Source organism: Diprion similis, chromosome 8, assembly GCF_021155765.1.
Source record: "Diprion similis isolate iyDipSimi1 chromosome 8, iyDipSimi1.1, whole genome shotgun sequence".
In the NCBI taxonomy this organism is placed as follows: Eukaryota; Metazoa; Arthropoda; class Insecta; order Hymenoptera; family Diprionidae; genus Diprion; species Diprion similis.
In genome coordinates this window covers 24,148,439-24,176,429 of record NC_060112.1, presented here as the reverse complement: position 1 = coordinate 24,176,429, position 27,991 = coordinate 24,148,439, and the positions used below count along the sequence as shown (strand labels likewise).

The 27,991-nt window shown below is 38.6% G+C and overlaps 1 protein-coding gene across 9 annotated transcripts in view; it reads left to right on the top strand.

The window, feature by feature from the left end:
• The window catches only part of LOC124409175 (eukaryotic translation initiation factor 4 gamma 3-like), a 60,875-nt gene that overhangs the window by 18,450 nt on the left and 14,434 nt on the right, over positions 1–27,991 (top strand). For 2 of the 9 annotated variants that reach the window (XM_046886604.1, XM_046886603.1), the window contains 7 exons: positions 11,664–11,694; positions 14,312–14,682; positions 15,687–15,956; positions 17,293–17,413; positions 17,687–17,881; positions 19,461–19,657; positions 20,632–21,544. In XM_046886604.1, coding sequence (XP_046742560.1) covers positions 11,664–11,694; positions 14,312–14,682; positions 15,687–15,956; positions 17,293–17,413; positions 17,687–17,881; positions 19,461–19,657; positions 20,632–21,544 — 2,098 coding nt within the window. Of the gene's footprint in view, positions 1–11,128; positions 11,695–13,581; positions 14,052–14,311; positions 14,683–15,686; positions 15,957–17,292; positions 17,414–17,686; positions 17,882–19,460; positions 19,658–20,631; positions 21,545–27,991 lie in introns of those variants that run through there. The other 7 variants (XM_046886602.1, XM_046886606.1, XM_046886609.1 and 4 more) reach the window with 6 other exon arrangements.

The following is a 27,991-nucleotide window of genomic DNA, read 5'->3' as shown; positions in this document are numbered from 1 at the left end:
TTGCACTTTTAAGAAAAAGTTTCAAACGTGTCAATGAGTCTTTCCAATTCCGCGGTATATCAGTTTGTTTTTGTTTTTTTCTTCCTTCTGAAACACGTGTAACATCGGAATGTGATTACAGTAAGTATATTACAAACATATATGCACAGTATGTGATATGTTAATAATTAAGTTGTAGAGAAAAAAAATAGAGGATGAAAATTCTTGCAAGAATATGTGAAGAATTCTCAACACTGTTGCATATCATACACGCGAAGCGACTCTGTATCTGCAAATAACATTATACATATTCTGTTTTTCTTTTCTGGCTTCTTCTTCTTCTTCCTCCTCGCTGTGTTTACTGTTTACACCGGTATAATACACTTCACACCGTCCTTATATATACGGCAAGTTCAACGTCCAAACGTCTCTCTTTGAGGGTGAAGTGTATTTGTTTTAGTTTTTTTCTGTTTTTTTTTCTGTGTTCATCTTCTTGTTATAAATTTTCAACGCTTGTTTTACGGACGGATGATTTTGCTCTGTTCAGTCTACTTTCCTCCGTATTATGTATTGTTTATTAATACAGTATTTAACCCTGTTTTTTCCATGTTAAGATGCCAACAACGACACTTTGCCCAATGGAATTAAACACATCGTGAGCCGTTTTTAATTCACATATACCTTTATGCAAATGTCCACCTTAAGAGGTGTGTGCAGGATGAATCGTGCGATCTATAAGAATAACTTTCCGATGACTACACGGCGACGTGTGCAGTTGGCAATGAGAATGCATCTGCGCATTTTGCATTCATGTAGTATACCTATACCACGTATATCCAGCTTTATGCCACGTGATCCTTGAACAAAGAGAGCGGATGTTATCAGATCGGTCAGTAGAATTAGCGACTTCCGCCTTGGCCTCGTTTCGAATGTGTACATTGTAGACGACATGCGCTAGCTCTAGTTACGATTCGTGTGTCACTACTGCCACTATTACTATTACTACTACTACTACTGCTACTGCTACTGCTACTGCTACTCTACTATATACGCGCGAAGCAGAAAATATAAATACATATTGAATGAATAAATAGAAGATGAAATGTAAAAAGAACAAAAATTTATAATATTAATAGAGAAAGAAAGAAAAAGATAATTTTAAAGATCGGAGCAATGAGTTTGAAATACTTGTATCTTCTATGAAATGTGAGAACGAATGAAATACTGTGCTCAAGTGTCTACTCTGCACCGAATATATAGAACATGACGTATATTTATATCCATATAACTACAACAGGTGTTGGACGTGTCGCTTGTCGTTAGGACGAATTTAATTGCAATGTTCGGAAATTTTTTAACTTATTTTATTACTTTTTCTACATTTTATTTTTATTTTTCTGACATAAATGACATGTAGGGTACGAAAGTCTATACATCGACGATAAATTTCGAATGTTAACTTTTGCCGTGAGATTATATCCAGTGAGATGTAATGAGCGGCAAGTCAAGCTGCTGCTTCTCGGTTATCGTTTGTTAGATAATAATCAGCCTGTATATATAAAGCTTTTTGTCACGGTAGTAAAACGCCGCCGCACTATCGGTATTGAATTGAAAATTAAATTTCTCTCCGAGTGTCGATAGTCTTCCGAAACGACCGACAGATGGTGCAACAGTTCCACACGTGCGTATATTTCCTTCGGTTAATTCCCGCACTCTACGGCGTATATACATAAGCTAACTCTAACCACCAACTCCGATTATGAAATGATCGTCAACGATTGCACGCCAACTATTGCAGAAGCATATCGATACCTATATGTAGGTCCATATTGCCCTAAGGATAATAGGATTGTATGATGTGGTGTTGTAATAACTGTTCGTTTCGTTTAATCTCAATAGAAATAAGGGAGTTGGGGGGGGGGGGGGGGGGTTGCGATGAAAATAAAACGCTTCGATGACCCTCGTATAAGCAACGACAGGTGATGACCTCTTCGTCTTTTTCTTACTTCACTCACGTACCTTGTACCTGACTCTTTCTTTTTATTTTGCTTACGGTGCATGTATTCTACGTCAATGTTCTGTAAGCTTATCCAATATTGCCATGAATAAAATAAACTACATCTATCTATCTATCTATCTATCTATCTATCTACCTTATACTCTATCTATTCAACGACCCTCTTCGGCAGCGGCACATTGCAATCCCATGTTGCTCCTGCTGCTGCTGCTGCTGCTGCACATTCACGTTACTTCGCGCAGGGGGCGGACAGCGCCGCCGTCGACGGTGGAGGAGCAAACGAACGGGTCGTTGCCCGGACAGGAAAGCCGAGAATTATCGACCCCTTTGGTTGGTTGGTTGGTGTGGCCGTTGCCTTCGCCCCATCCAGACAGACGCATCGGACTTTGCACCGCCCGTTTAGCACAGAGGACAACCAACTTGTGTACCACCCCTGCATGGCACTGAACCTCTATAGTACTACGTTCGCCACGAGGTTCCCATGTGCGACCTGATGCTGCTACGGCTTCTGCCTTTCTCCGATGCTTCGACACGAGCTTGAAAAACCCTCACACTACTCCCACATCACGTTTTTTACGGATGAATTGAGCTTTTGTCACAGTTGTTATAATACCGTTTATGATATATGTATATGTGACTTGTTGTAACACGACGGTTATATGCCGTCTCTATTTACTTCAATATCTTTATCTCTCTCTTTCTTTCTCTTTCTCGTGAAATACTTACTGCAGATCTAAAGAGAAAGGAATCGGTTCGATTTTTGTTGTCTTACAAACGATACGGTTGCAGAGAAAGTGATTTATCATACCACCAATACGAAATAATGATAGAGAAAGGGAGATATTATTCAAACACTACGTACGTCACAGTAACCGTTATAATTCTGTTATTATCAATCTGGCCTAAAGAGATACATCTGCTTTTTGTCCACGTGATTCAAGATACCCGTATCACTTATTACAACGCATTATACCTCATAATTGATCAGGATGATTTGTCGGTTATACATGATCAGAGATTCGAGCAACTTGTGTATGTGTATGTTGTATGTATGATACATCATATGTATATGATGTATACCTCGCTCACATGATATCGCGTGATACTATACATGTAAAAGGATGTATAGTCGAAGGAATTGAAAACAGATAAAGGAGAAGTGGATGATGAACTGAACACATCGACCCATTGCTCCTGGGACGGTGATGCCGGGTTGCTCTTTTTTTTTATGTCGACGCTCTTAAAGTGGTGTTCACAAAACCACCGATCACAACCTAAACCCGAAACCATGTACCTACGTGCAGATTCGGTATTTGTCTTCATTTTTTAAAGAAGACCAAGAATCCCAAATCCCCATCCTCTAAATGTTCAAGGTTAGGAATTGTATTTAACTATATGCATCCTCGTTTGAATAACCCGCGCGTTTATCACGGCCGTTTGAATTGTCGACGACGGTGCGACGAAACTGAAAGTACGATCACCTTGCTTGCATGCGTGTTCGTTGATCGTGGAGTGCAACAGAGTTGCAGAGAGCTCATAAGGCCATCTGATTGTAACGAATCAGCTACACACATTCTCAGACACTGTGTGTTTAATGTGCGAATTCTGTGAGTCAGAACGCCTGTTGGCCAGGGTCACTATGCAACGATGTTTTCGCCCTCCCGGGGACTTTGACCACAGCAGTAACGGAACGGAACCGGTGTTGCCAACTCAGAATGTCATCATCACACCAAAAAGTCTCGTAAATCCTGCGGAAAGAAATACCACTAGATTCCTCTGCGTTCGTTTTCGTATCAACGGTCGAATATAATAATAAATGAATTGCCAGTAATATAATCTGTGTTTTTAACAATAATAATTTACACGTATTTGTTGCGACTGGAATTTAATCTAGACATATTCAAATTGCCAAATTTTTTTCGTCCAAAACACCGAAATCTATTTAAATCGGCAAATATCCCATTTCAAAATATCAATTGACTTTAAAAATACTAGTTTTTGCGCTGATTGGTAACTGATATACATGTAAATCATCTCAACGGAAAAACTTCCAAAACCATGAGTCTGAAGTTTGCAAGATTAACATAACGAAACGTTGAAGGTTGTCACTATTTTTCAAGTTTATAGTAACTCTAAAGTAGTCAAGTTTTGAAAATATTAATATTTTTCGTACTGTTATAATTTACTCTGCATTTCAGACATTCGAGTATCTACGAAATAACGATTTTTTCCCAAACATAAATCATTACAACAACGTTACTAACTTCAGCTTAATCAAAAAACTCCGAGAGTTGGCGATACTGATTAAGGAACGGACGAAACGGAACGGAACGGAACAGAGCGTCATCGTCTAGCTTGTTGTTTGAATACATTTAAACCGCGCAGCGGCGGGAGGCAGGTACGATGGAAGGTTGCCGCAAGGTTGGCGTGGCGGGATCTCCCGGTATCATAGCCGTCGCCGTCGCTGCTGCTGCTGCTGCTGCTACGACGACGACGAGTGTCATGCCGGTGACCCGGGCCAACCAACCCGACGCTTTCTTCTCATCCCCAAAACTCGCCGGTTTTTGCCGTCCATCTAGACGGCTAGACACCCTCCCCGCCCCCTTCCTCCCCCTCCTTGTGCCCTCTTCTGACTCTTCGCCCATCCACCCTCCGCTTACTTCGCTTCACCTCACCGCCAAAACTCTCCAGATGCTTTGCACTCTCTGCTTGCCGGTTTTACTTTACTCAACTCTCTCTCTCTCTCTCGTTCTTTCTTTCTTTCTGTATGTATTATATTATCTCTGTCTCTTTCTACGCTTCACCTCGTCGTCCGCGACAGTTTAACCCTAAAGCGAGTTGTATGGGTGTGTCGTCGACCCGTGTTGTGTATATGTATAATATGTCTATAACCTCCTCTTTATCTACCCGCGCAACAATATGAGCGTCAAGGTCATTGCTTTTTATTGCAGCCAACTCGCTCGCGTTATTACTTACGCATACACACAATATTGTATACGTATTATATTTAATTCAATACCTTTGTTTCTATCTGTCTAATTCGTTTATTCCTCTTTTGTTTTTTTGTTTTTTTTCGTTTCTCATTCTTCTATTATTTGCATGCGTTCTTAATTTCTTTTCTTTTTCTACATTTCAATCATATATCTTATATTTACGTTTGATCATACGCCGAGTTCTCGCCGAATGTTCCTAGCGATGATAAATATACAACTTTTAAATATTATCTCGAATCTTATGCATGTATGATAATATATTGGTATGCGATACTTAATATATATTGTATATATGGATACGTATATATAGAGGCATGCATCGTCCGTAGGTACATAATATTATTGTACAAACTAATTGAAATATCTGATTGAACACGCGCTAATAATAAGCGTCAGACTGCTGCTGCTGTTATGCTGGAACAGTGGACGAGTGAGTGACCCTTGGACAACAACTTGTTTTTCGACAATAATTTCGCAAACCATTAACAGATGCCTGTACGTAATGCTAGTATGAATTGGTTTTCATGAATATGTAGTTTTATTGTTAGAGAACAGAGGCGAGTGAAAAGGCCGTCTGTACAATTCTCGCCAATTTTTTCACCCGCTTGTTTTCGACTAACTCGGGCACTTACTTTATATTATAAATAGCTGTTCCACACACACACACACACACACACACACACACACACACACACACACACACACACACACACACACACACACACACACACACACACACACATGCATAAAAGTCGCATGCATTTGTAACGAAATCGATTAAGCGACTACGATTTGATAGCGGTTAAAAAAATTGCACTGTTTTTCTTACAATCAGTGATGACGATGGGGCTGCAGTGCAGAGTATACACTGTATCAAATATCTTATTATAGGTAAAGACTTTTCATTCAGAAGAATTAGGTATCTAAATAATGTATAGTTCCGAACTTTATAACATCACCTCACAATTACTGATCACTAAACATAACCGTTGCTCTTTTACCTCTACATCACCTGTATACACATGCATATATATATATATATATTTTATGAAATAACTGACCTTCAAGTATTGCTTCGTATACAAATGCGTCTTATAACCGTTGCATGTCAAGCACCTGATCGTTTCAAACCTTGTGTATTGTGTATTTTTGTTCTACCATTTTTTTTTCTCTTTCTTCATGTTTACGTTCTATAGTTGGAAATAAGAAAAGTAAAAGAAGCTGACTGTTTTCTTAGGGTTGCATAAAAGTGGCGTTTAGTACGACGTATATTTATCTCCAAAGTTTCGTCTTCTTCACCTATTGTATACAAAATGTGTGAGTGTGTCGTATGCTGAAAGTGACCTCAATTTCCGAAGATTGTACGATTTCCGTGAATGTGTTATATACACTGTAAAAGACAAAACAGATTTATATAACCGCACTGTGTCGTTATAGACTTTATTTAGAGCTGCCGCATTGGGTAGAATTCAAGATCAGGGTATTCTATTGTACTACACAATAAAGTTTTCGTGCTTAAGCCTCGTCGCGATTTGAATTTATAGGTATATTGTCGTCCTGCTTCATCGTTCGTCCTTCAATATCGTTACAATGCGTCACCTGAACTAACAATAAAACTGCGTATATCAATAAATATATAATACGTAGAGAAATGGAGAGAGAAAATACTGTTGATCGATGTAATTGGTTGTATATAATTTCCTCAGATTTGCTCGATGATATTATTATATTAATTGCGCAAAACTTTATCCGTTGTGTTGTATACACGGTTATATGGAGATGACTAATCAATTGCATTAAACTTTACAGCATAATTCGCGATTTATTCCCTCCCGTTCTCCTCTTGTTGAAAATATGATTAGAGAAGTTTTGTTTTTTATTCGATAGAAGGGTAAATATGGGTCAACAAACCCTCTTGCAAACCTCACATGTCCTCCTAGGTAAGAGAAAGAGGAGGGCGTCACGGCGACCCGTCTACGTTGCTGTATGTGCGGAAAGTGCATATATCGATCTGGGTACAGAACCACTGCAGGCTGGCCTGGTGCACCGGCGAAACTAGGTTACTCTACCTATACGCGAACCTTGTCGAAAACTACCCACTACTACCCTGCCTGACTACGTTAGAGTCGATGTACTACACTTACGACAACGATACGTTATAATACGTGAACGTCGTCTTATACGATTTTGTTATAAAATTGATCTGGCGACGCCCTGCACGAACGACTATTCGCTTTTAGATGTCTTACACACTCTATGTAACGAAAGGTTTTACCGCAGCTTATGAAGTTGTTGGTATCATAAAATTCAATCCAGCTTGATCGACCGTTTTCGAATGGAAATGAGAAGTCCGTTTCTTCCAGAAGTTCGGAGGGGTCGAAATTCGTTAAAATGGTAGTCTTCTTTAAGGAACTGAGTTCGACAAGCTGAAGTCCTTCTTTTGTTTGCTCATTGACCGTGTATTTTGCCCGCACGCGTTTCAACGTCTCGCTTTTTATATTCATTTTTTATTATTATTATCTAACTGTTATTCCTAACGAATCTGGTAAATAACTAGGCAGCTAGTTTCCTATCGGAATAATAGCATATCGTATTTGCTTTGGTTTATTATAAGTCTAGTGAATCTCGACGTTATGTCAATTCTTGTGAATATGCATAACATCTTCGTCGGCGACGAGCAGAAATAAAAATTTGAGGACTTAAAAAGAGACTCAACAAGGATCTTCGTTGCGATGTTACCACTCCATGCCTTTAGATGGTTTGTAATTGAAAAAACGCAGCTCATGACGAGAGTTCGTTCATCGTGCGATCTTGAGACAAACGGGTGTCTGTTCGTAGGCTTGAGTGCGAATTCTTGATGACCTAGTTGAATTATACCGCAACAAACGTTCGATTCAAAAGGATGCTGATCATTTTACACGTGGTTATTATTGAGACATCTTTGTTTAGAATTCATTACGTTCTACTCCAAGGAATAGCGAAAATTATCCTTGTTATTATTCTGGCGTTATTCTACACTATGATGATGAAAAATGCATGCAGCATTGTAACATAATTCTCTGAAGAGACTAATTAAGTGACGTTTTGTTCGGCGGCACCGGAACGAGTGACAATATAAATGTATTTAGGTCACAATCTCCTTGTTAAACCTAAATTACGTTAAGCTAAATATATACCATGCGATGATACGGCAGATATTGAACGATTCTAAAAATAAAGTTACGTATTTGGTGGCTCCGTACCAGAATAAATTCTATTTCGCTAGTTTCGTTTCTCCCTCGACCTTCTGTATAGATCATATTATGTTTTATCTGCTCTAATCTAAAACAGCAAACGCTACGTGAAATCTTGTGACCCATCAGCTTTGGGGGTTTTGGTTAACAGGACGGACGCCAACCGATGCTGAAAATCGAGACTGTCTGCATACTAGATTTTTCTTTTTTTTTTTTGCTCAAATTTTAAACAGCCGTTTCTATTGTCTAAAACTAAATAATTATCGATACCATTATATGTAGCGGGATTGAATGTATAATATTTAGCTGGCGCAATATACCTGTAATAATCGTTAATTATTTCTGTAATAAAGTAAACCCTGCGATAAACGCCTTGACGTAGAACGAAAAGAATTTCACCATAGCTGCAATAGTTGACGGTAACATCGTGCGTCTTTCGATTTATCGTCAGGAATGTAAAAAAAGAGGTGTAGGAAAAGATTCCTCGCGGCATTGGGTAAAACAGGAATCTGCAATTGAACGCTTAATTTCAAATTCCTGTCCTACCGTCATCGTTCGAGTTCTAAATTATAAAAATCGTCCACGCGTAATTGAAAGGCGTAGAAAATATTTCCTCAACACTTTTTTTTTAAGGGGGTGTAACGTTAACCGTTGAAAATAGGTTGCAAGTTTTTGAAAATCGAACGTTCGTTATCATCGACCATACGGTGGCAGTCGGCGTGAGCTTAGACAAACTTAGTTAGCGTGGATAGAGTATAGCGTTGCAGGTATGTACACACATACCAACAATGTATATGAACGCGTGCACGGCGTCGGCGTGGCTCGTTGGCGATAGTGCAGAGCGTGCCGAGAGAGATAGAGGGAGATAGAGTGAGATAGCGCGAAAGAACGGAGGGGGTAGAAACACTTGACAAATGTTCCTCGGCGACGAATCACAACGCGAGATTGAACCGAGCGTCTACGAAGTTTGACGAAAATATCCGAACTTCGGCGAATCGCTGCCGTGGCTGTGAGGTTCGTTTTCATGGCGCATGCGCCCTACGCGGCACTCTTGCCTTCTCTCTCTATCTCCGAACTTCTCTCGCACACATGGGGGCTTAAGGTTTCACGAACTTGGGTCGAAACGGCCGACGCGGCATGCGCCTGGGGTCTCGCATCGTCATTGTGTGCGCCTCCGTGTACAACGTGGTGCTTCGACGACGCGAATCCTTAGTGTGGGTGAAGCTAGCGACGGTGTGTAGAGGGGGTGGGGGTCTGCCCTGCATCAGTCTCTACTGCGTCCCTTCGAAAGGGGACGCTCCTCGTCTTTGACAAGCGCGCGGTTAAAACACCCAATGGGGGGTTGACAGTTATCAAGGAAACTGATAGTAATATAAAATAAAATAAATTTTAAACCAACACGGACACACGAGTACGGATTTTTTGCTAAACGTCCATTTTAATCTACGTATAATTCATACGATACTGGCAAGACTTTTTTTCTTTTTTTTTTTTTTCAAAACTACACCTAGAAACCACGATCCAAGGCAGAATATACACACGTATATATGTATAAACGTACATGTATGGTATGTTCTCTTCGTCGCAAGATCGTTCATAGGTTTCATAGGTCACGAAACTGTACGAAAAGACCGTTTGTTCCGTGGTATATTTTTCAACTTTTTTAAACGTGATCATTTTATTTATTATAATAATATTGTGCCATGATTCGCGTGTGTGTTGTCATTGTGGATTGATGAAAGTTCGTTTTCTTTTTTTCCCTCGCCACTTTATCGTGTTCTTACGGTAATGGTGTAAGGATTGAATCAGAAAAACTGAAGAAGATCTGAGTCACCGAAACGAAAACTTGGAGGAAGGAAAACATCAATGTGCCGTTGTTGTTGTTGTCTATTTGACAATGAGTGACATTTGATAACGTGGGTTTTCTTCTTGGCTCTTTTTAGCTCAAATGACGGTTAGTTTTTCCGTTCTTCCTTCTTCTCGTATACACAGCGAACGACGAGAATTCGTACGTTGATTATTTTCCTTGTACGTTACAAATTGGAAAATATTATAATATTTAAACGAGCTGTATCTACTTCATTAGTTTTGTTCAACGATTGTTCGTGCAACGGGATACGACACGACGACGACGACGACGAGAACGTGAGGATAAAATTTTGTTGTATCGAGTGCTGCGGACGCCACAAAGCAAGCGGTTCTAGTCCTAAATATCGATCTGCTGGCGTGTGCGACCTACTCTATAGTACGTTCGCCTCGAAACATATTGTGGAATGACAGTTGACAATTGTCTAGCTGTCGATATCATCGGTCAATTGACATCTGTCATTAATCATCTGTTGATCACTCTTGACACTGTTGACGACAACGACAACAACAACAACGCCAACGAGTCGAATATAACCAATTCACCGTCGAATTCAACGACAGCGAGCGAGAACGTGCATTTCTTGCTCCGTTGATAATGGAGGACACCTGTAAAGTTACCAACGCCTTTACCGCAACGTTGTTAACGAGCGAATTTTTTTGAAGATATTCGAATCATTTTCTAGTTCGTTGATATTTTACAAGAAGAACCTAAGACAAGAGTAAAGGAATAAAAAAGAGAAAGTCAAAAAGAAAGAAAAAATAAACGAGAAACGAAACGCGAAGAGAAAAAATGTGGGCGATAGTAAAAAGCTGCAGGACTTCGATCAGGGTTTCTACTCGTTCGATAAAGTCGAGTCAGAGCTTGATCGGAACTTAAAGAAGACGACAAATGAATGAAAAATTCTAATAACCAAGTGTAACTAAATTTGAGGACAAAACGAAGAAACAGAAAAATATAAAGACGAAGGCGCAAGAGTTATGATTGCCCGTCAAAATTTCGTGATGAAAATTAATTTTGGGAATGTTATAATGAGAAGGAAATTCGTTTGAAAGAAAAGTAAGAAGTAAAACGAAATCCATTATATAAATTGATCGTTTTTTTACACACGTAACGTTAAACACGCTCCTAATAAGAAGAATTAGTAATAAAGAAGGAGAAGAAAGAAAAATCGACACGGGAAATCAGCTCATCAACCCTCGATAAGCTCTTGAGACGAATTTCAGGTGTTTCTCGCCGGCGAAAATCTACCGTTAATTATCAACGTCATGGTTTCGCGATACGGTGTTACGAAGGAGGGTGCCGTCGGTGTTACGGTCGGCGTCGGGGCGATGCACTGTTTGCTACCCCATTGCGGTGGGCCCCACCACTTGTCACCCCACGGGCATAACCCGAACCACAATCACATACACCATCATAATCATCACAACCATCACAACCACCATCCGCCGGCATCGCAGAGTCCTCACGGTCATCTAAGTCAGTTGAATCACGCCCAGCATCAGTTGACAATTAATATTAACCACAATCATCAACTGCAGTCGCAGCAGACTCAGCATCAGCAACAACCTCCTCCTCAGTACAGGATCATCACGGCCAGTGCCAGTAAGTTCTTATTTAACTTACTGTCAACTCAAGCCGCGTATACGTCGACAGTATTTATTTTTATCAAAGATGTTTGGAAATCACACAATCATTCATTGCATACCTACCTACACGAGATGATGAATATTCTATTATGCATTTGATCAGCCTTACTAAACTCGTTGTAACGTTAAGGTGGTATGGCAGTCACGTGGATCACTCTTGCAGTATTAATAGAATTTATTCATTTATTCATTGTGTACCTACATTTATTAGCAAACTTTTTGACACAAACGGTCGGTTCGAGGGTGGGGGGGATAAATGAGATCGTGGATAGTGTATGATGCTGCGTATAGACGTTCACCTATTACTAGGTATACGTCTTTCTTTCATCGCGAGACAACTACGATTGCGATGACACGCGTTTATCAAACACCCTAGCAACGACTGACTCTATACGTCGTCTTGCATACCATACTTTTAGCTCCTTGTCTTTCAGAGCTGGCCTTGCTTGTGCCTACAAGGTGAGAATAAACTCTAGGTGTGATGTAACTAACTAACCACCCAACTAACTAACTAAGTAACTAACAAACCAACCAACCAACCAACTAACTAGCAAACCCCTCTCCGCACTAGAGACATCAGAGACAATCGCGCGATGTGACACGTTGCCTACTGCTGGCGATGCTCGTGTAATGTGCTGCATTTACTTACCTAACTTGGCACCATTCTCACAACAATTCTTCAGCCGTCAATTACAATGGATACTAATTTTAAATTAGCTTTGACCAAAGTTCGAAATAGTCTACAAGTCCTGGTGTTTGTCTGCACTTAAGATTTGTAGTAATAGAACTTTCTGTCTAGTTGTATAACCGGTACAATAGCTGTTATAGGTGGGCACCTTATGTACAACAATCATCGTTTTACATAACGTGATAAACTATACAATCACAATACACACCGGGTGTGTATATTGCGGAGGACGCGATTTTTTTTTTTCTCAATTATTGAAGTTTTTTTTTTTTTTTTTTCTCGACAATGGTGGGGCAGAAAAAATGAAAATGCAAGGGAAATTGTTCTGAATATACTATACAGTCGATTCTCTGAACAGGAAACTAATTCTTGTTGTCCATATCAATATTACTCAACGTTTAATACAATGGCTCTGAAGGTTTCTAAAAACAATTTCGATAATTACGAAACTTCTCTTGTGCCGATATCCGTTTACCGTTCAATTTCTCTAAATTTCTCGTATTATTTTCTTAACGAAATTCTTACCGTTTAAAGTTATACTCAATCACGATGATAATAATAACCATAACCATAATCATAATCATAAAGGTATACTCAATCGATAAACACCGAACCATTCTTCTGTAACATTGAGGTAATACTAGTTATTGCAAGTAACTTTATATCTTTAAATTCTGAATTCAAATCGAAGATACTACGTTATCTCTGTCTTTCCGAATTAACTTTCATTCGAAAAACTATCGGAGTTGATAAAATTGATAATAAAAATTGTGAGAAAAAATTCCTCGGTGCGCGTATGTGTGCGTAATAAGAAAAAGGTGGTTTATAAACTGTTTGTCCGTCGCTGGAAGGAAGAATCCGCCTGCAGCCAGTGTTCAAGTCTTCTTCGGTTGTTCGCGCCGTTACGCGGAAATTCCATTCAAGCGGTGCACCGGAAGTGACGTAGTTTCAGTCGAATGACGAGGAGAACGTACGTATGTACGTAGCTTGCTGCTTCCTCTACCGAGCGCTGGCTCTGGCGGCTCAGTCTCCTCTAGGCCTCGCCCCCTTTTCCGTGCAATCAATGTGCCTGCAGAGCCACAGATAGCAGCACCGGCCCTGCCCACATGTGCAAACATGGCTTCTCGCGAGCCTGCTCTCTGAGGTTTTATTATCGTTTTTGCTAAATATTTTATCAGTTATTTTTCTAAATATCGGTTATTTCCACAACGTTGTTTGACCGTCGTTTAGTACCGTTCGTCACTACGAGTGAAAGTTTTTTCTAATACGTACGTTCGTATATAGAAAAAAAGCTGAAATACTGCTGGAACGTGTAACCACCACCAATACCAACACCAATACCAATATCGCCAACCAACACCAGCCAGCGATACATACCCCTTTGGCTCACTTTTACTCAACTTTCCCAAGTGGTTTCTTCTAGCCTTCTCGATCAATTTTCAGTGTGATATTTATTTTTAAATATGGCTTACGTCGCGTCATAGAGTTAGGCGGCTATTCAACGGCTGTTACACCTTCGTCGCAAAATGACATAACCAATATTTCGAGTCAAGAGCTAATTATGGCAAATGCTACAGACTCGAACATGCTGCCCGCATACGCTTATGTGGGAGCCTATACTATAGGTCAGTTACAACCTGTTTATCATTTTTATTCTTTCTTATTGTCGTTGTTGTTATTATCGTCATCTTGTTGTACTTGTGAATTTTCGAAATAATTTTATTCTCTTGACCTGGCAACCATCCTACGACTTCTTTCCTTTCTGCCTTCTTTCGTCATCTTACATTTATCTAATGAAATTTCTCAAATTATTCTTAACTAAATATTATAACAATTTAAATTTTAACTAATTCTTTTTCTGCTTTTCCATGCATCTGTTTCACAGGATCAGACGTCAACTTTCATGTACCTGGGCAGAACTACGGAGGTCAACCTGGCGGTCAGGTTGGTGGGGGTGGAGGTAGCGTAGGAGTACCCGGGGGTAGAGGGCCCCCACAGATTGGGGGTATACAAACTATCGGACAATCTGCTCCCGGCATACCGCAGGGTAGTCAAACGGGGGCGCAACAGCCTCCGCCTCAATCCCAGACTCCCGGGGTACAGTCGCAGCAGCCTCAGGGACCACCTCCGACTACTACGCCTCCTGGTCATACTCAGTCGCCTCAGGAAATGGGAAAACAACCTCATCTGCAGGCGCAACCTTTACCCTTGCAGCCTAACTTATATGCCACCAGTCAACCAAGACCAGCGTCGCAGGTAAATTTTTGTCATTCTAAGGTTTATAAAGTTTTGTTTGAACTGACGCTTGTGCGTCTCGTGTAACATTCAAGCCGAGTCTGAGTTTTACCAACGTATGTTACTCTCTTCAGAATCTATCAAATGAACGAACAGTTTTATAATCTCAATTTGCATCGAATTTGATTGACTTTTATTGTAAATAGTAACCGACCTTTGGTGCATAGCGATAAAATGACCTAGAATTTTTAAGGGAGAAAATAAATGCTCTTTTCATCATCGTTTAAATGATTTCGCGAACATATTCTTTCAATTCCATTCATCTTACAGAGCCGTACCACAAAAATTCCATTGGGGGGGGGGGGGGGGGGGGGGAGAGGAGTAACTTTCATTTATTTATTTCTTTCCGTGATGATATTGCAGCTCGTGCTCTTATATTCTTAGATCTTCCATTTTTCCATTGTAAATTATGTACATTGGACTTGCTTACTTAGTAACTATTTTGAACTTTCTTGAAAAGAGTCCGGTAGTATCTTTAACTATATGAAATTTCACTTTTCATGTGTAATTTCCCCTTGATAGAAAGTTCGTTTATGTGGCAACTATCTCAACTTGAAAGCTCGTGAATTATCAACTGCAAAGAATCTTGACTGTTCGTATTGCATATTATTCTATAATGGACACTATTAATTAGAATGAAATAATATAATTTACTTCAACCTATTGGAAAACCATAACTTTTCACCAAATTAACACAATCGAAATCAGTTTTTTTTTTCTTTTTTTTTTTTTTTCTTATTGCTCTTCAACGTAATTAAAATTAGCACTTCGACGATGAATATAAATTGGAGACTACTAATATGTGGAAATTGACAAAGTGACATAAAATCAGTAACTCGTCTTAAAAAGCACAACTTGAAAGGAAGATTTTCAGTACTCAATGTAAGACATGAGATACGGTGAACATGGTTGATAGAAGGAAGTTATCAAATCAATGAACAATGTAATGAGAAATTTTGTTACAGGTTTACTATTCATCGGCAACGAGGCCGCAGGCGGCAAGGGGTAATCACAGGGGGGGTCAGGGGGGTGGTGGTGCTCAAGTTGTTAGCATACCATCTGTAGGCGGGGGTGGGGGCCAGCAAACGGCCATGTTTCCGCACCCTGCCAGTTTGCCGATGGCACCCGGCACCCTGTACATGCAAAGCCAAGTGCCTTTGCATCCGTCGCACAGTGGCACCCACCAACCGCCTGTTTACTCGATGAACAATCCGATGCAGCCCGTTCAGGTAGTAGTTAAGTACCGTCGATTTCATACTTATTAAAAAAATATCTGCCCCCTTCGTCACCTTGTTAACGTGTCTTTCATCTATCCTTGGTAACGTTTAACACTATATTTGTATACATGTATTACTGGACTGATTATTACATTGATTTGAAAAAATGTTTCACACTTGGCAGCTTTGCAGGAATCACGAATCAAGTTTGATACGATAAATTTTATTTACTCACACTGTTTCATCTAGTGAATGCTGTTCGGTTTCGATCACTAATGATTTTATAATGAAGTTGGACACTCTTGCAAACCTAGCTCGTTTTACTACAAAGTCATGCATCATCGGACTTATACCGTTATTCAATGGACTATTATGCTAAATGAAGCTAGTCGTAGAGGTTCGAAGAAATAGATAGTTTGCGATTACTGGTTTTTTTAATTCTTAGTTCTTTTTTGTATCAAATACATTTTAGCACTGAGATGCTAACGGGTATTTCAGCCCAGTCCTATTCGTTTACGATCACCTTGTGTAATTATCATTACACATCTTAACCAATTTGTATGTAATTGAAGTTTTTTTTTCTCGAACCAAAAGCTTTTGACAATTTCTCTGGCTCAATATTTTGAAAAAATATCACATCATGTACCAGTTAGTTGCAAATCTGTTTCATTCGTACTTAAAAGCATTGAATAAATTTTTTATAACCCATTTGCTAGGTTAATTAAATGTGCATTAAATCCAGAGACTTTTATTCTTCATTGGTTTCATAAGTATACAACTTCTTGTTGAGCAATAAATTTTTTCACTTATGTAGCAAAGTCATCATCAATACTTATTTATTTTTCTGCTATCACTTCGTCTCTTCTTGTAAATTGAATGACTCATTCAAAATAAATTTGTAATATGCACGTCGCATTAGAACAAAACTGCAATTCATATCCAAAGATGTACCTTTTTATACTGTGAACCATATTATACTACATATCAGATATTAAATATCTGAGACATCTGGTAACAAAGTTGAAAAATTTTTTTGCTATATTTTTCTTAGCTATCATTTGTAGCATTTTAATTCTCATTTCATTTCTCAAAATTCGATCAATTTTTTTGACTTTTTTCTCCCATCCTTTAAAAAACTATTAATTTTTGAGAAGCTTACAATATTTTTAATCGTAATCCAACAGTACTTTCCTGCAGTATTTTATAAACAGTGTAATCAATTCTAATAACTAAAGAATCACATGTTTTTTATTATCAATTGTCAGCTTCTCAGGATGAACTCCGTAAAGTTTTACTAGCAACTCTCCTAGCCGTGAAATAAAAATGTGACAAATATCTTTGTCTTTTATTCTAGTTCCCTGGACCTCCGCAGAGACCTCAGGGTCACCAAAGTCAGCAGTTTTTCCAGACTTATCCACCCACCATCATACAGTCGAACCTCTTTGGATACAGTTCACCGTCGCCACATCATGCATGTAAATTCAGTTTCATTATCTAATTAATATTCAATTAGTATAACTGTTAAGGTTCTCCGATAGTGAAACCTGGTATTCTGAACAAGCCACACTATGTAATGCAAAAACGAGAGATTTTTGGAAATTTTCAACTTTTGGAAATTTTCTTTCTCTTATCCATACATCTCTTAAATCTTTAAAAAATTTTATCCGGATGATAACCAACAACTTGTTATGTACTTGTTGTTTTAATATAACATCTATAGAAATCCATATTTTTTGTGGAAATTTCAGTTTATTACCCGCAACAAGGGCCTCAGGTGAATTTGGGCAGACCAACGGCAGGAGCGATCAGCGGAGGAGCTCCGCACGTCGGAAGTCCTCTGCCTGGCGGCCAAGGAGCTAACGTTGTTCAACAGGGTAGCATTCAGCAACCTTCTCAGCAACCTCAGCAAATGCAACCTATGGCTTTACCTTTAGTTCAAACAGGCAAGTATTGTTTGCTTATTGTGTCTGATTCACTTTTGATAATATGATCGTTTATAAAGAGGCAACACGCAGCCATTTACTTCTCAGTACAATCTAGTCACCTTCTTCAAAATTCTGTTGAAGTTAGAATACACGGTTTAGCTTCGAGTTTTCTTATTAAGTTTCCAAAGATTCATTATAACTTTGCTCATTCTTTTCTCTTCGTTTTTTTCAAGTTTTTGTGCGAATGTACCTGAAAATAAATTTTTTTTTCATTTATGAAAATATTGCCCGTCAGAATATGTAACCTACTGTAAAATGAAAAAAGAAACAACACGTACAGCGTCATCTTTAAAGTATGAGAACTGTTGAAATATCGTCATAGGACAGTTTAGGCGTGTAAAGACGTGCAACTGTATCCTTGGTTGAGTATTCTCTGTAACTAGCAAGACGACAACGGAGAGGGGTTCACTGGACACCCTTTTCAACTACCATTCATTAATCTCATATGAAAATCTTACCTATTATTTATATTTGTCACTTGATAAGAAAAAGATTTTATAATGTCAAGGCATAACATATACCGCAAAAGATAATTATCTGGAGATACTGATAAAGAAACTAGCATTTGCCGTGGTTTAGTGCGGTAAAGTAAAGCAGTTGCTGTAACATTAAGTACTGAATCACACGACAGTTCGGGATTTCATTTTTATGTTTGTTCATGTTTTTGTCTCACGAAGGATAGACGGGTCGATTAGCGTTTAGATCGATTAGTGAAAAATTCCAGATGCCATGTTGTTCCGAGAATTTCCAAAGTTAACTGTAAAATTGACCCTTATAATCCCTTACAGCTAATTTCATGTCGATTGGCGTTTAGATCGATTAGTGAAAAATTCCAGATGCCGTGTTGTTCCGAGAATTTCCAAAGTTAACTGTAAAATTGACCCTTATAATCCCTTACAGCTAATTTCATGTGCTGAGCGGTTTAGTGAATCGTGAATCCAATTATCCGTTTGCTAATTAGAACCGGAAAATTTTAAACAGTTCTATGAAACGTGTTACATTATACAAAGGGGCCCAACCTTTCCTGGAGGCTACTGTACTTCTTGAAAACTACTGAAACTTCGACTGCAGGTGCTATGCCTTGGGGCAAAGCAGTGTTCTGCAGTCATGTTATCCCTTACTATATAATCAACGGTATTTTCAAATCCATACCAGTTCAAACTCGGACAGGGCATGAGTAGACTGTTAAAGTGGTTCAGAAATTTGCAGCCTGTGTAATTGAATATATTCTACCGTTTTGATAATGTACGTTGTTGATAAGGTTTATAAATTACACTTTGGTAAGTGGCACTACATCACCGTATTTTTACTCATTATTCTTATTTTTTGGCATTTAGACAATGTTGAGACGATTTTATAACTTGGCTTTTGTTCCTCAATTTTCACCTTTTCTTTTTTTTTGCTTCCTGTTAAATTTACGTTTAAAAATCCAATTTGTTTCTTGTGAATGATGCTGAAACTTTTTTGATATTATAAATATCGTAATAAGATTTGAATTTTTCATTATGATTTGACTATGTTTTATTTTTGTTTGAAGATGTGTACCAAGGCCACAATGGTGGTGTACAAAATCCTGGGAATAGTGCTGCTGCTCGAAAAAAACAAAGAAGAAAGAAAGCTATTTTGGATATCGTAGATCCAAAAACAGGGAAAAATATAAGTGAACAAATTTATGATGACGATGCTGCAACTCAAAGTGGTGATTCTAGTAATCGAGCTACTCCTCAGCCACAGGTGCGTTTTACGGTAACAATTAACACAGGCAATCGTCCCAATGAACATACCTCTGAAATGAAAAATATTTGTTTGACGCTCAGTTGTTTGTTTAATGAGGTCTTAAAATTTTCTTGATAATTTAGCAAGCGACTTATTCTCCCTGTCTCTCGGAATCAAGTTATTCTTATTGGTTCTCAAGTTACGATATGAGTATTTCATTGTTCAGTTTCATTGTAGCTTTTTATTGCAAGATACGGAAATACGTTCCTGAGCGATAACTATCCATCTCTGATGAGAATGGAATGTTGTTTAGCAAAAGAAAGTGAAAATACTGAAATAGAATTCGGTGTAGTCTTTTTTTTTTTTTTTTTTTGCTTTCATCGCTTCAAATAGCGTCAGGCAAATTTCTGTATAGCAAAGTTCATTTGGGCAATTACCAAACTTTATATTTGTACCCAAAAGTTATAAACATATTTTAAATCTTTACTATCGCATTGGAAATCAATGGGTAACTGGATTGGAAAATATTCAGATCTAAAAGAAATATCATTATAGTCGAATGATGATATTGTTTTTTTCAAACCTGACGTCCAGAACCTGCGTATGAGATACGTAATCCCTTAATTTTTATGTAATTTTCTATGAATTTGAAGTTAAAAATAGCACACATTTGTGCCGTGTAATGTTATTTTAATATGCATTCTTCAATCCCAATAAATTAACCAATTTTTTAATTAAAGCTATAAAAGTTTGGCTGATGTGAAATTTTATAAAAAGTTGAAAATCGATAGTGGAGATGATAGTTATGTGATAGCTTGTTTGAGTACAAATATTGAAAACTTTAATTATTTATTTCGTTTCTCTCATACCTTTAACTTGTATTTGTATCACTATAATTTGGAGTATGAAGCGAGTTTTTAGTTATTAAAAATATAGGTTCAGTTCTACAAGGCTTATCATCGTCTGTCACGTAGATTTGGTGATTGTTGCAGAATTGCGGTATGGAGATGATCGCCGACTTTGCGGCTCGTGTTGCAAAAGCCGCGAATGATGAATCAGATTCCGGCTCACCAGCCCCATCTAGCGCGCCGGAAACCCCAACCTCGCAAAATACCCCCCCAATATTACCTAATCTCGTACAACCAAATCCAGAGATCGATAATAATAGTCAATGTAATACTGGTCCCCCAACTCCGACGCAAAGTATACCCAACGTCCCAACCCCTAGTAGTCAATCGTTAGTTTCTTCTAATACCACGGTTCAGATAGATCTGTGTCCGGTTAAACCAAAGGAACATAAACCGTTGCAACTACCCGTCAGAGAGTTTCAACCGAGAAACGAAATAAAAATCCTACCCGAAGAACCCCAACCAATCCCAGTTGTTATCAACCAAGAAATTATTTCTTCACAGTTACCTGTGCCAGTTCCAATCCCCGAACCAGAGCCACCTGTCGCCTTTGTCCCACCTCCGAGTATCCCTGAGGCTTCGAATATCTCTGCAACGGTCCAGAGTTCAAGCATAATAGCAACGGAAGCAGTCAGTAATACCGCAACTGCACCAAATTCCAATTCTGTACCTTCCAAAGAAGAGTTCCCCACACTAGATCCCAAGATTTCTACAAACTCTCCGGCGCGTCGCAAATCCCACAATCAAGGACATAGTCAAACCGTCGCGCATCCTGTTTCCGAAGCCTCTCCTCCAGTGCCAAAGGAACAGAAGGAAAGGAAATTGAGTGAGAGAAACCTCAACTCTAGGGGAACGACGCCAACTCCTGTACAGAATCAATCTGATCACCACCATCCAAAACCAAATGGCGACACGATCAGCGAGAAGCTCGACAAGCATGATCCAGAACCAGTCTCTAAAACTGATCAGCAGCAACAGCAGCCACGGCTTGTAGATGGTGAGTCTGAACGCACTGTTATTTTATATTATTATTTATGTTTTTGTCATTGGTTCAATGTTTATTCGAAATAATGTGCGATTAGGTTGATCAAATAATACATTCATCGTCTCCAAAGTATACTTCGTTTAAATCGATTTTAACAAATCGAGAATTATCATTATCACTGTGCAAAGTTTTTTGGAAAACTTAATTCCTTTGGTCAAAGTAACAAAAATTTGTTCATATATTATCAGTAACTGGTGCTTGTTGTGTAGATACCAACATTTAAGCATTTTTTTCAACAAAATTATTTAGATCTCACAATTTGATGGTTTGTAATATTTCAAGTCTCTCTTGGAAAATCTTAATTTCTATTTCACTATTGTCAATCGGTGACGAACAGTAAAAAAACAATGCTTTCCGGAAAATCTGAATTTTTTTTTTCTTGAACTGTTATCACTGACAAATTTTATTATGTGAACCGTACTTTAAACGATGACACGTACTTGATCGATTCCGAAATAGTGATATGGATCCTTGTCCTTTTCTGGAGTATGATTCACAATCGGTATTAAGCCAGAAAAATAACGATTTTTCAATCATATAGACGAAAATAAATCGTCGCTGTTTAGCGTTCTTTATTTTCTTTCGCGAAATTGTGTTCTGCGGTTTTGAATGCAAAATTGCGATGTTGATATACTGATATTCATAGTTTGACCAAGCTGGCAAAGTCAGGAGAAATGTTTATTCGCTTTTTATCCGAGGGAGAATTGCAAAAAATCCAAGAAAGCTAATCATGAAAATATTGCGTTCAACTTGTCGCACAGAGGTGTCTTGAAATGAAAATTTTAAGAATTAAAGTGGACTCTTTAAAGTATTAAGTCGAATTGTATAAAATTACGCGGCAAATTAAATCCAATCGGCATCGAAAGTTCGACGTTACGGTTTAATTTTCAACTCTGGAATGAGCAAATCATTCGTTATCGATTGATGATACTATTGTTTACTGAAGAGTAATTTTACGATTAGCATAAACGTTATCCGTATGAAATTTTTCGTCCCCAATTTACGTTTGATAATAAATACACGTATGAAATCCCCTTCCCGTTTGGTGGTCAAAGGGTCAAAGAGATGCGCGTCTCCGGGCTCTGCGTCTTCGTATATACATATGGGCGAAGACATACGCGCCTCTACATTGATACATATATATATATATATATATAGTTATGTATAAACGAGGAAAAAAGATACAGGCTTCGTGTATGTTATTCACTATAGGTATATTGTCCTTTGTGCTATGTACGGCACCGGAGTTGTTTACTTTTTGTTGGTGAATGCGTCGCAAAGGGTAGTTCGTCGCCACGAAAGGCACGCGAAACAGCTACGAGCCACGTTTTTAATCCCGAATTACATGTTTATCATAGCTTCGTATTTAATTAAATTTGAACAGAAAATTTACTTTCTTTTTTTTTTCATTTTTATTGTTTCGTTTCTTATTTCTAAGCAAGTCTCGTTTTATATAAATAATATACAAAACTTGAATCGCTGAGTAAGAATTAATAATATCGCTAATTCGTTGCCATATCTTGCCATTTTAATTGTATCTGTAATAATATTATTTGGTGTCTATTCGCGTTGAAGAGTTTATCGTCGTTGGTTGTATGATATAATTGTAAATGTAAACCTAGTTTAAACTTTATAATTGCGGGAGTAACATTGTCTAGTCGGTAATGAATCGTGATATTTTATACCGAATAAGTGCCTAAAATCAATGAATCTTCAAAAGTGTAACTTATAGATTAGATTATTGCACAATTGAGTTGATGTACAAAATTTTAGGTATTTGTTGATTGGTGTTATACTGATTCTCATAGTTTTTATTTCTGTTTCTTTTTAAATTCAATCGTTCTGGAGTATTCTACGTTTTTGCGAGTCCTTGTCATTATCGGGGGAAAAATAGAGATTTCGGGATAAAATTGAAACTAGAATAATCAAACTATACCGGATCTATGAGTGCTAATAACATGATATTCATAATATATTTCACTTCAAAGAAACAGTGAAAATTCAAAGAAAATGGGAAAAAAGAAAGGTGAGTATATGCGACTTGAGAAGTTTGGAACTAGAAAACTGCCGTAACGTATTTTTATTCTTTTTTTGATTTCTGCATTTCAGACTAGGTAGATACCAACAAAAGTATTCATATGTTTTACCCTCGTGATTTATAATTTTTCTTGTATTAAATTCCCTAGCATTATTTTCATAGGGAATTTTCCTTTCGTAATTTCTCCGTAAAGATAATAATCATATCCGTGTTTTATGGTTTTCCGTGTTTTATGGTTTTCCGTGTTTTAAAACCACCTAATTGAAAAAAGCGATAGAAAAAAAAGAAGAAAAACCAACACAAATTAATGACGAATCGTTGAAATTTCGAATCGAGACAAATTTTCTGCATATACCTAACGTATCGTTTCGGCCGAGCACGTGTTCTCGGGCATTACCGTAAAACGGAGGAGAAAGGAGAAGAAGGGAGAAGAAATGAACGGCGATAAGAAAATGGCTGAACTTAGAATATCCGGAATATATTCGTGTACACGGTCTTACATACGTATTTTGCGATTGTATTATTAACATTATTATTACTATCATTATTATTACCATGCAATACATTACATAGCGCTGCGACAGAAAAAAAAGGCAACACACAAAATGGGGGAGAAAAGGAAGAGAAAAAAAACACCAGAAGGAAAGACAAATCCGTATTTATCCCATGAGCCGCGTGTTACGGCTTAATCTCATGTTTGCGCAAATGAAAGTTACATTCCTGCTTGATTTCAAAGCATATCGGCGAGGCTTCGTAAATTGTCGCCGGCCGGTCGGTAACAACATACATGCATACATACATCCGATATCCATACATACATACATCCATTCATACATACATGCAAGCGTAGGGAGTCGGGTAAACGACACGGCATGGCGCAGCAATCGGTTTGTCCGTCGGCTAGGGGGAGGGAGAGTTAGACGATAGACGTGACGTCAATATACGAAAAGACACGGAAAGAGCCGAAGTCGACGGTTGGGAGATGTCGAGAAATTTCGAGCCGGGAATTCCAAGTGCCTTGCAACGGCCGGCACGTGCTGTGGTACCCGGTACCTCTCTACGTTCGAACCTCCTGCAACCCTCCTTTTTCCAACAAATTTTTACACATCCCCTTGTAACGTCCCAAGTTCCAATACAAAATCCCCTGAAACACAACCAATTACGCTTATTTTATCACACCCTAGTTTTTAAACGAGAAATAATCATACTCCTTTTATCCTCTTATACACCAAGTTGAAACCATCCTTTTATATCTATTTCCCACGTTTAATCGGAGAAAAGTAATATCTTTTTGAAATTTTTCTTTTTTTTTTTTTTATCATAATTTTTACACTTTGTTGCGTGCGTGTTTTGCTTACATTGTTGGTTTACTTCTGTTTTTACAAGTGTGATTTACCTATTTATTATTAAATTATACACGTACATTATACATATATATATATATATCTACACTTATCTACATATACTCAAGGTTTTTATATTATACTTATAATCGTATGTTATAACGACGACGCAGTGTTCAGTGTTTAATTCGTTGAAAAATTTTCTAACTATCGTAAAGTTTTCGCGAAAATATTGTTGTCGCACGGTATCCTACTTTTTTTTTATATACATATTTTCTTGTATTTATTTCTCTTCTTACCGAGATAATTATTCTTCTCCGACGTACAAGAAGTGTGCGTAAATTTGTTGAAAACGTGTTATACAAGCAGTGAACGAGGCCCAAGGATATCTTCGCATCAACATGTATGTATTCAATTGTAATCCGTTCCAACATTCTGGTAATCATATTGATTTCATAGTATGAATATAACGCGTTAAGCCAGTACAGATCAAAGTAGAAACGGCAGACCTTTACACGCCCAAGTCTCTTCGTTCATCCATCGACTCGGTGCTCCGAAAAACGTGAATCGTTCCCGATGCTTGCTTGCCTCTGTTTTATTAGATAAAGCTCTCGTTTGTCGATATTGATTTCTCTAAAACAATGCAAATCTCGTAAAGTGAACGTAACGTTCGATTATTCGAGTCGTTCGCCCTTTAAGGACCGGAAAAAGGGGATGCCACGTTTTCACCACGTGGGTGGGGTGCAAAGACTCGCTTCCACGCTATTCCATGCAATTATAATATTTCAATCGAGACACAATTAATCGCGTGAATGATTTTGCACAAAAGTCCGCTTCGCTTTTCAGTCATATTCCTTTTTTTCTTTCTCTTTTTCCTTACGAAATCGGTGAAGCGCAACGATGGTGCGATTTTCGGAGCATATGGTAGCCTGAAAATAAATGCAGCAAACGCCATCTTGTGTAGCCATTAAAAGAGCCGACGCCATGTTGGATAGTCCGGTCTCGTGTGCCGGTTAGAGCGGTTAGAGAATGCGGTCCGACCTGATTCGAACCCTTTGTCTCGGCCCTTTTTTCCATGTTAATATTCTTTTCGTTTGGTTTTTGCTCGCACCGAACTGCCCGAAATACTCTTCTTAACATTTCACTGTCGATTTAGGCTTAAGGATTTTTCCACCAACCCGCATTGCTTGCCTTTTAAGATTTCATGTCCGTAGTGTGGAGGTACTATAACTATGGGTACGCGAAATTCGAATAACTCTGTCACTACGTGTCAGACCCATTTTTTTTTCTTCTTCCTCAATTTTTATTCACATTGAACTATTCACCTTCGAAAATCCAATCGATAGGAACGAACATATTTCCAAATGTCGCCATTCAAAGCCTCCGTATGTATAATTGGAACGCGCTCGCATACCTACCTCTCTGCGACTTTCCCGTAGGTAGGTCGTATATTCATAAATCTCTGCAGGGACTGCTGCATGCTGCAGCAGGTTTTTGTCTGCAGTCGAGGAGGAGGTATGCGCTCTACGGGACATTGCTAGATATACATATACATATACGTACATGCATACACGAAAGCATATCCGTTTAAAAGGAAAAACTAAGTCTTCCCGTCTAGAAATAGAGAGTGCCGGATGGCTGGGTGTAGGGGGTAAAAACGATTCTCGACGAAAACCGCATCTCTTGTACCATACCAAACGATATTGTATATATTTTATATATCTTTCGATATTTGTACACGCATACAAACATAGATTTTGTACTCAGAGATCGGACATCTGCCAGGTTTTCCGTCTTTCTTTGTTCAACAATTTTCGTCGTTCGAAATATTTTCCATGAAATTGGTGCACCTGGAAGTCATACTAATAATATTCGGAGCGTTCGTGTGTACGATTCTTTGAAATGAATTATCGGCTGGTCGAAGGCTCGGCTGCATTGAGTTTACTGGAAATCTTGTTGCGGTAGGGGCGGTTCGGCAGTTGCTTTCATGAAAAGGACTCTCGAAAAGGTCGTAGGTACATAGGCTTACGGTGTAGGTTTGATAAGTAGGCAGGTAGGTAGGTAGGTAGGTAGGCAGGCAGGCAGGCAGGTAGGTAGGTAGGTAGGCAGGCAGGCAGGTCGGCAAGAACGCACAGAAAACGGTGTCTGCCCAGACAGACAGACACTGAGGAGGCACGGTAGTCGGACGAGGTCATGGCCGTACGTAAGCCCCGTTCACTCTCTGCGAGTGCGAGTCGACGATGAAACGCCGCGAGCCACATACTTACAGTTCTTGATTTCTGCATAGCGACAGCCAGTTTTTTTCCAGTCCATTAACAGATCCGCCAATTATTTCTCAGTATATTATTGGGAGGAGAAATCATTGTATGGTTTCAAGAAACTTATAACCAACCAACCAACCAACCATCCATCCATTCACTCGTATGATCTGTCTCAGTTTGGATAGTATTTATAATTCAGAGATTGGGGGGGGGTTCAGGTCACTATGCATCGTGAGATTCATTCGATTCATGCACTATCTTCACATAGCGGGGCGAAAAAGAGCAAAGTTCTCTTTTTGCATACCGACGTGTCTACGTTTTCGTTGTGGCTACGCCTTTGTCCACCGGTCTCTGCGCTAAAGGCTCCCCCTATTGGTGGGCTTTCTTGGGTGGTCGTTAGTTGTCCTCTCAAGAATTTTAGCAGCGAAAGATTAACGAGGCTTGGGCAAGTTTTTTGCTATCGAGGAAAAGTTGTAGATGAATTTTTTTTTAAATAAACTCACTGACTAGGTGGAATGGGATGCGTAATTTGAAAAGAAAATCAACTCTTTCTTACTCTCTTGTCAAATAATTGTCGGCTTTGAGTCATTCATTGAGTTACCTTAACGCGCACATACTAGGAACCCTGCCAAGCTGCTAATTATTGTTTGACGACTATCCCTGTAACTGTATCGGCGTGTAGAAGTTTTGCAAACATGCGATTTGACCTACATAATTATCTGGCAAAGGATTTTTTTAAATTCTCTGCCTTGGGTAT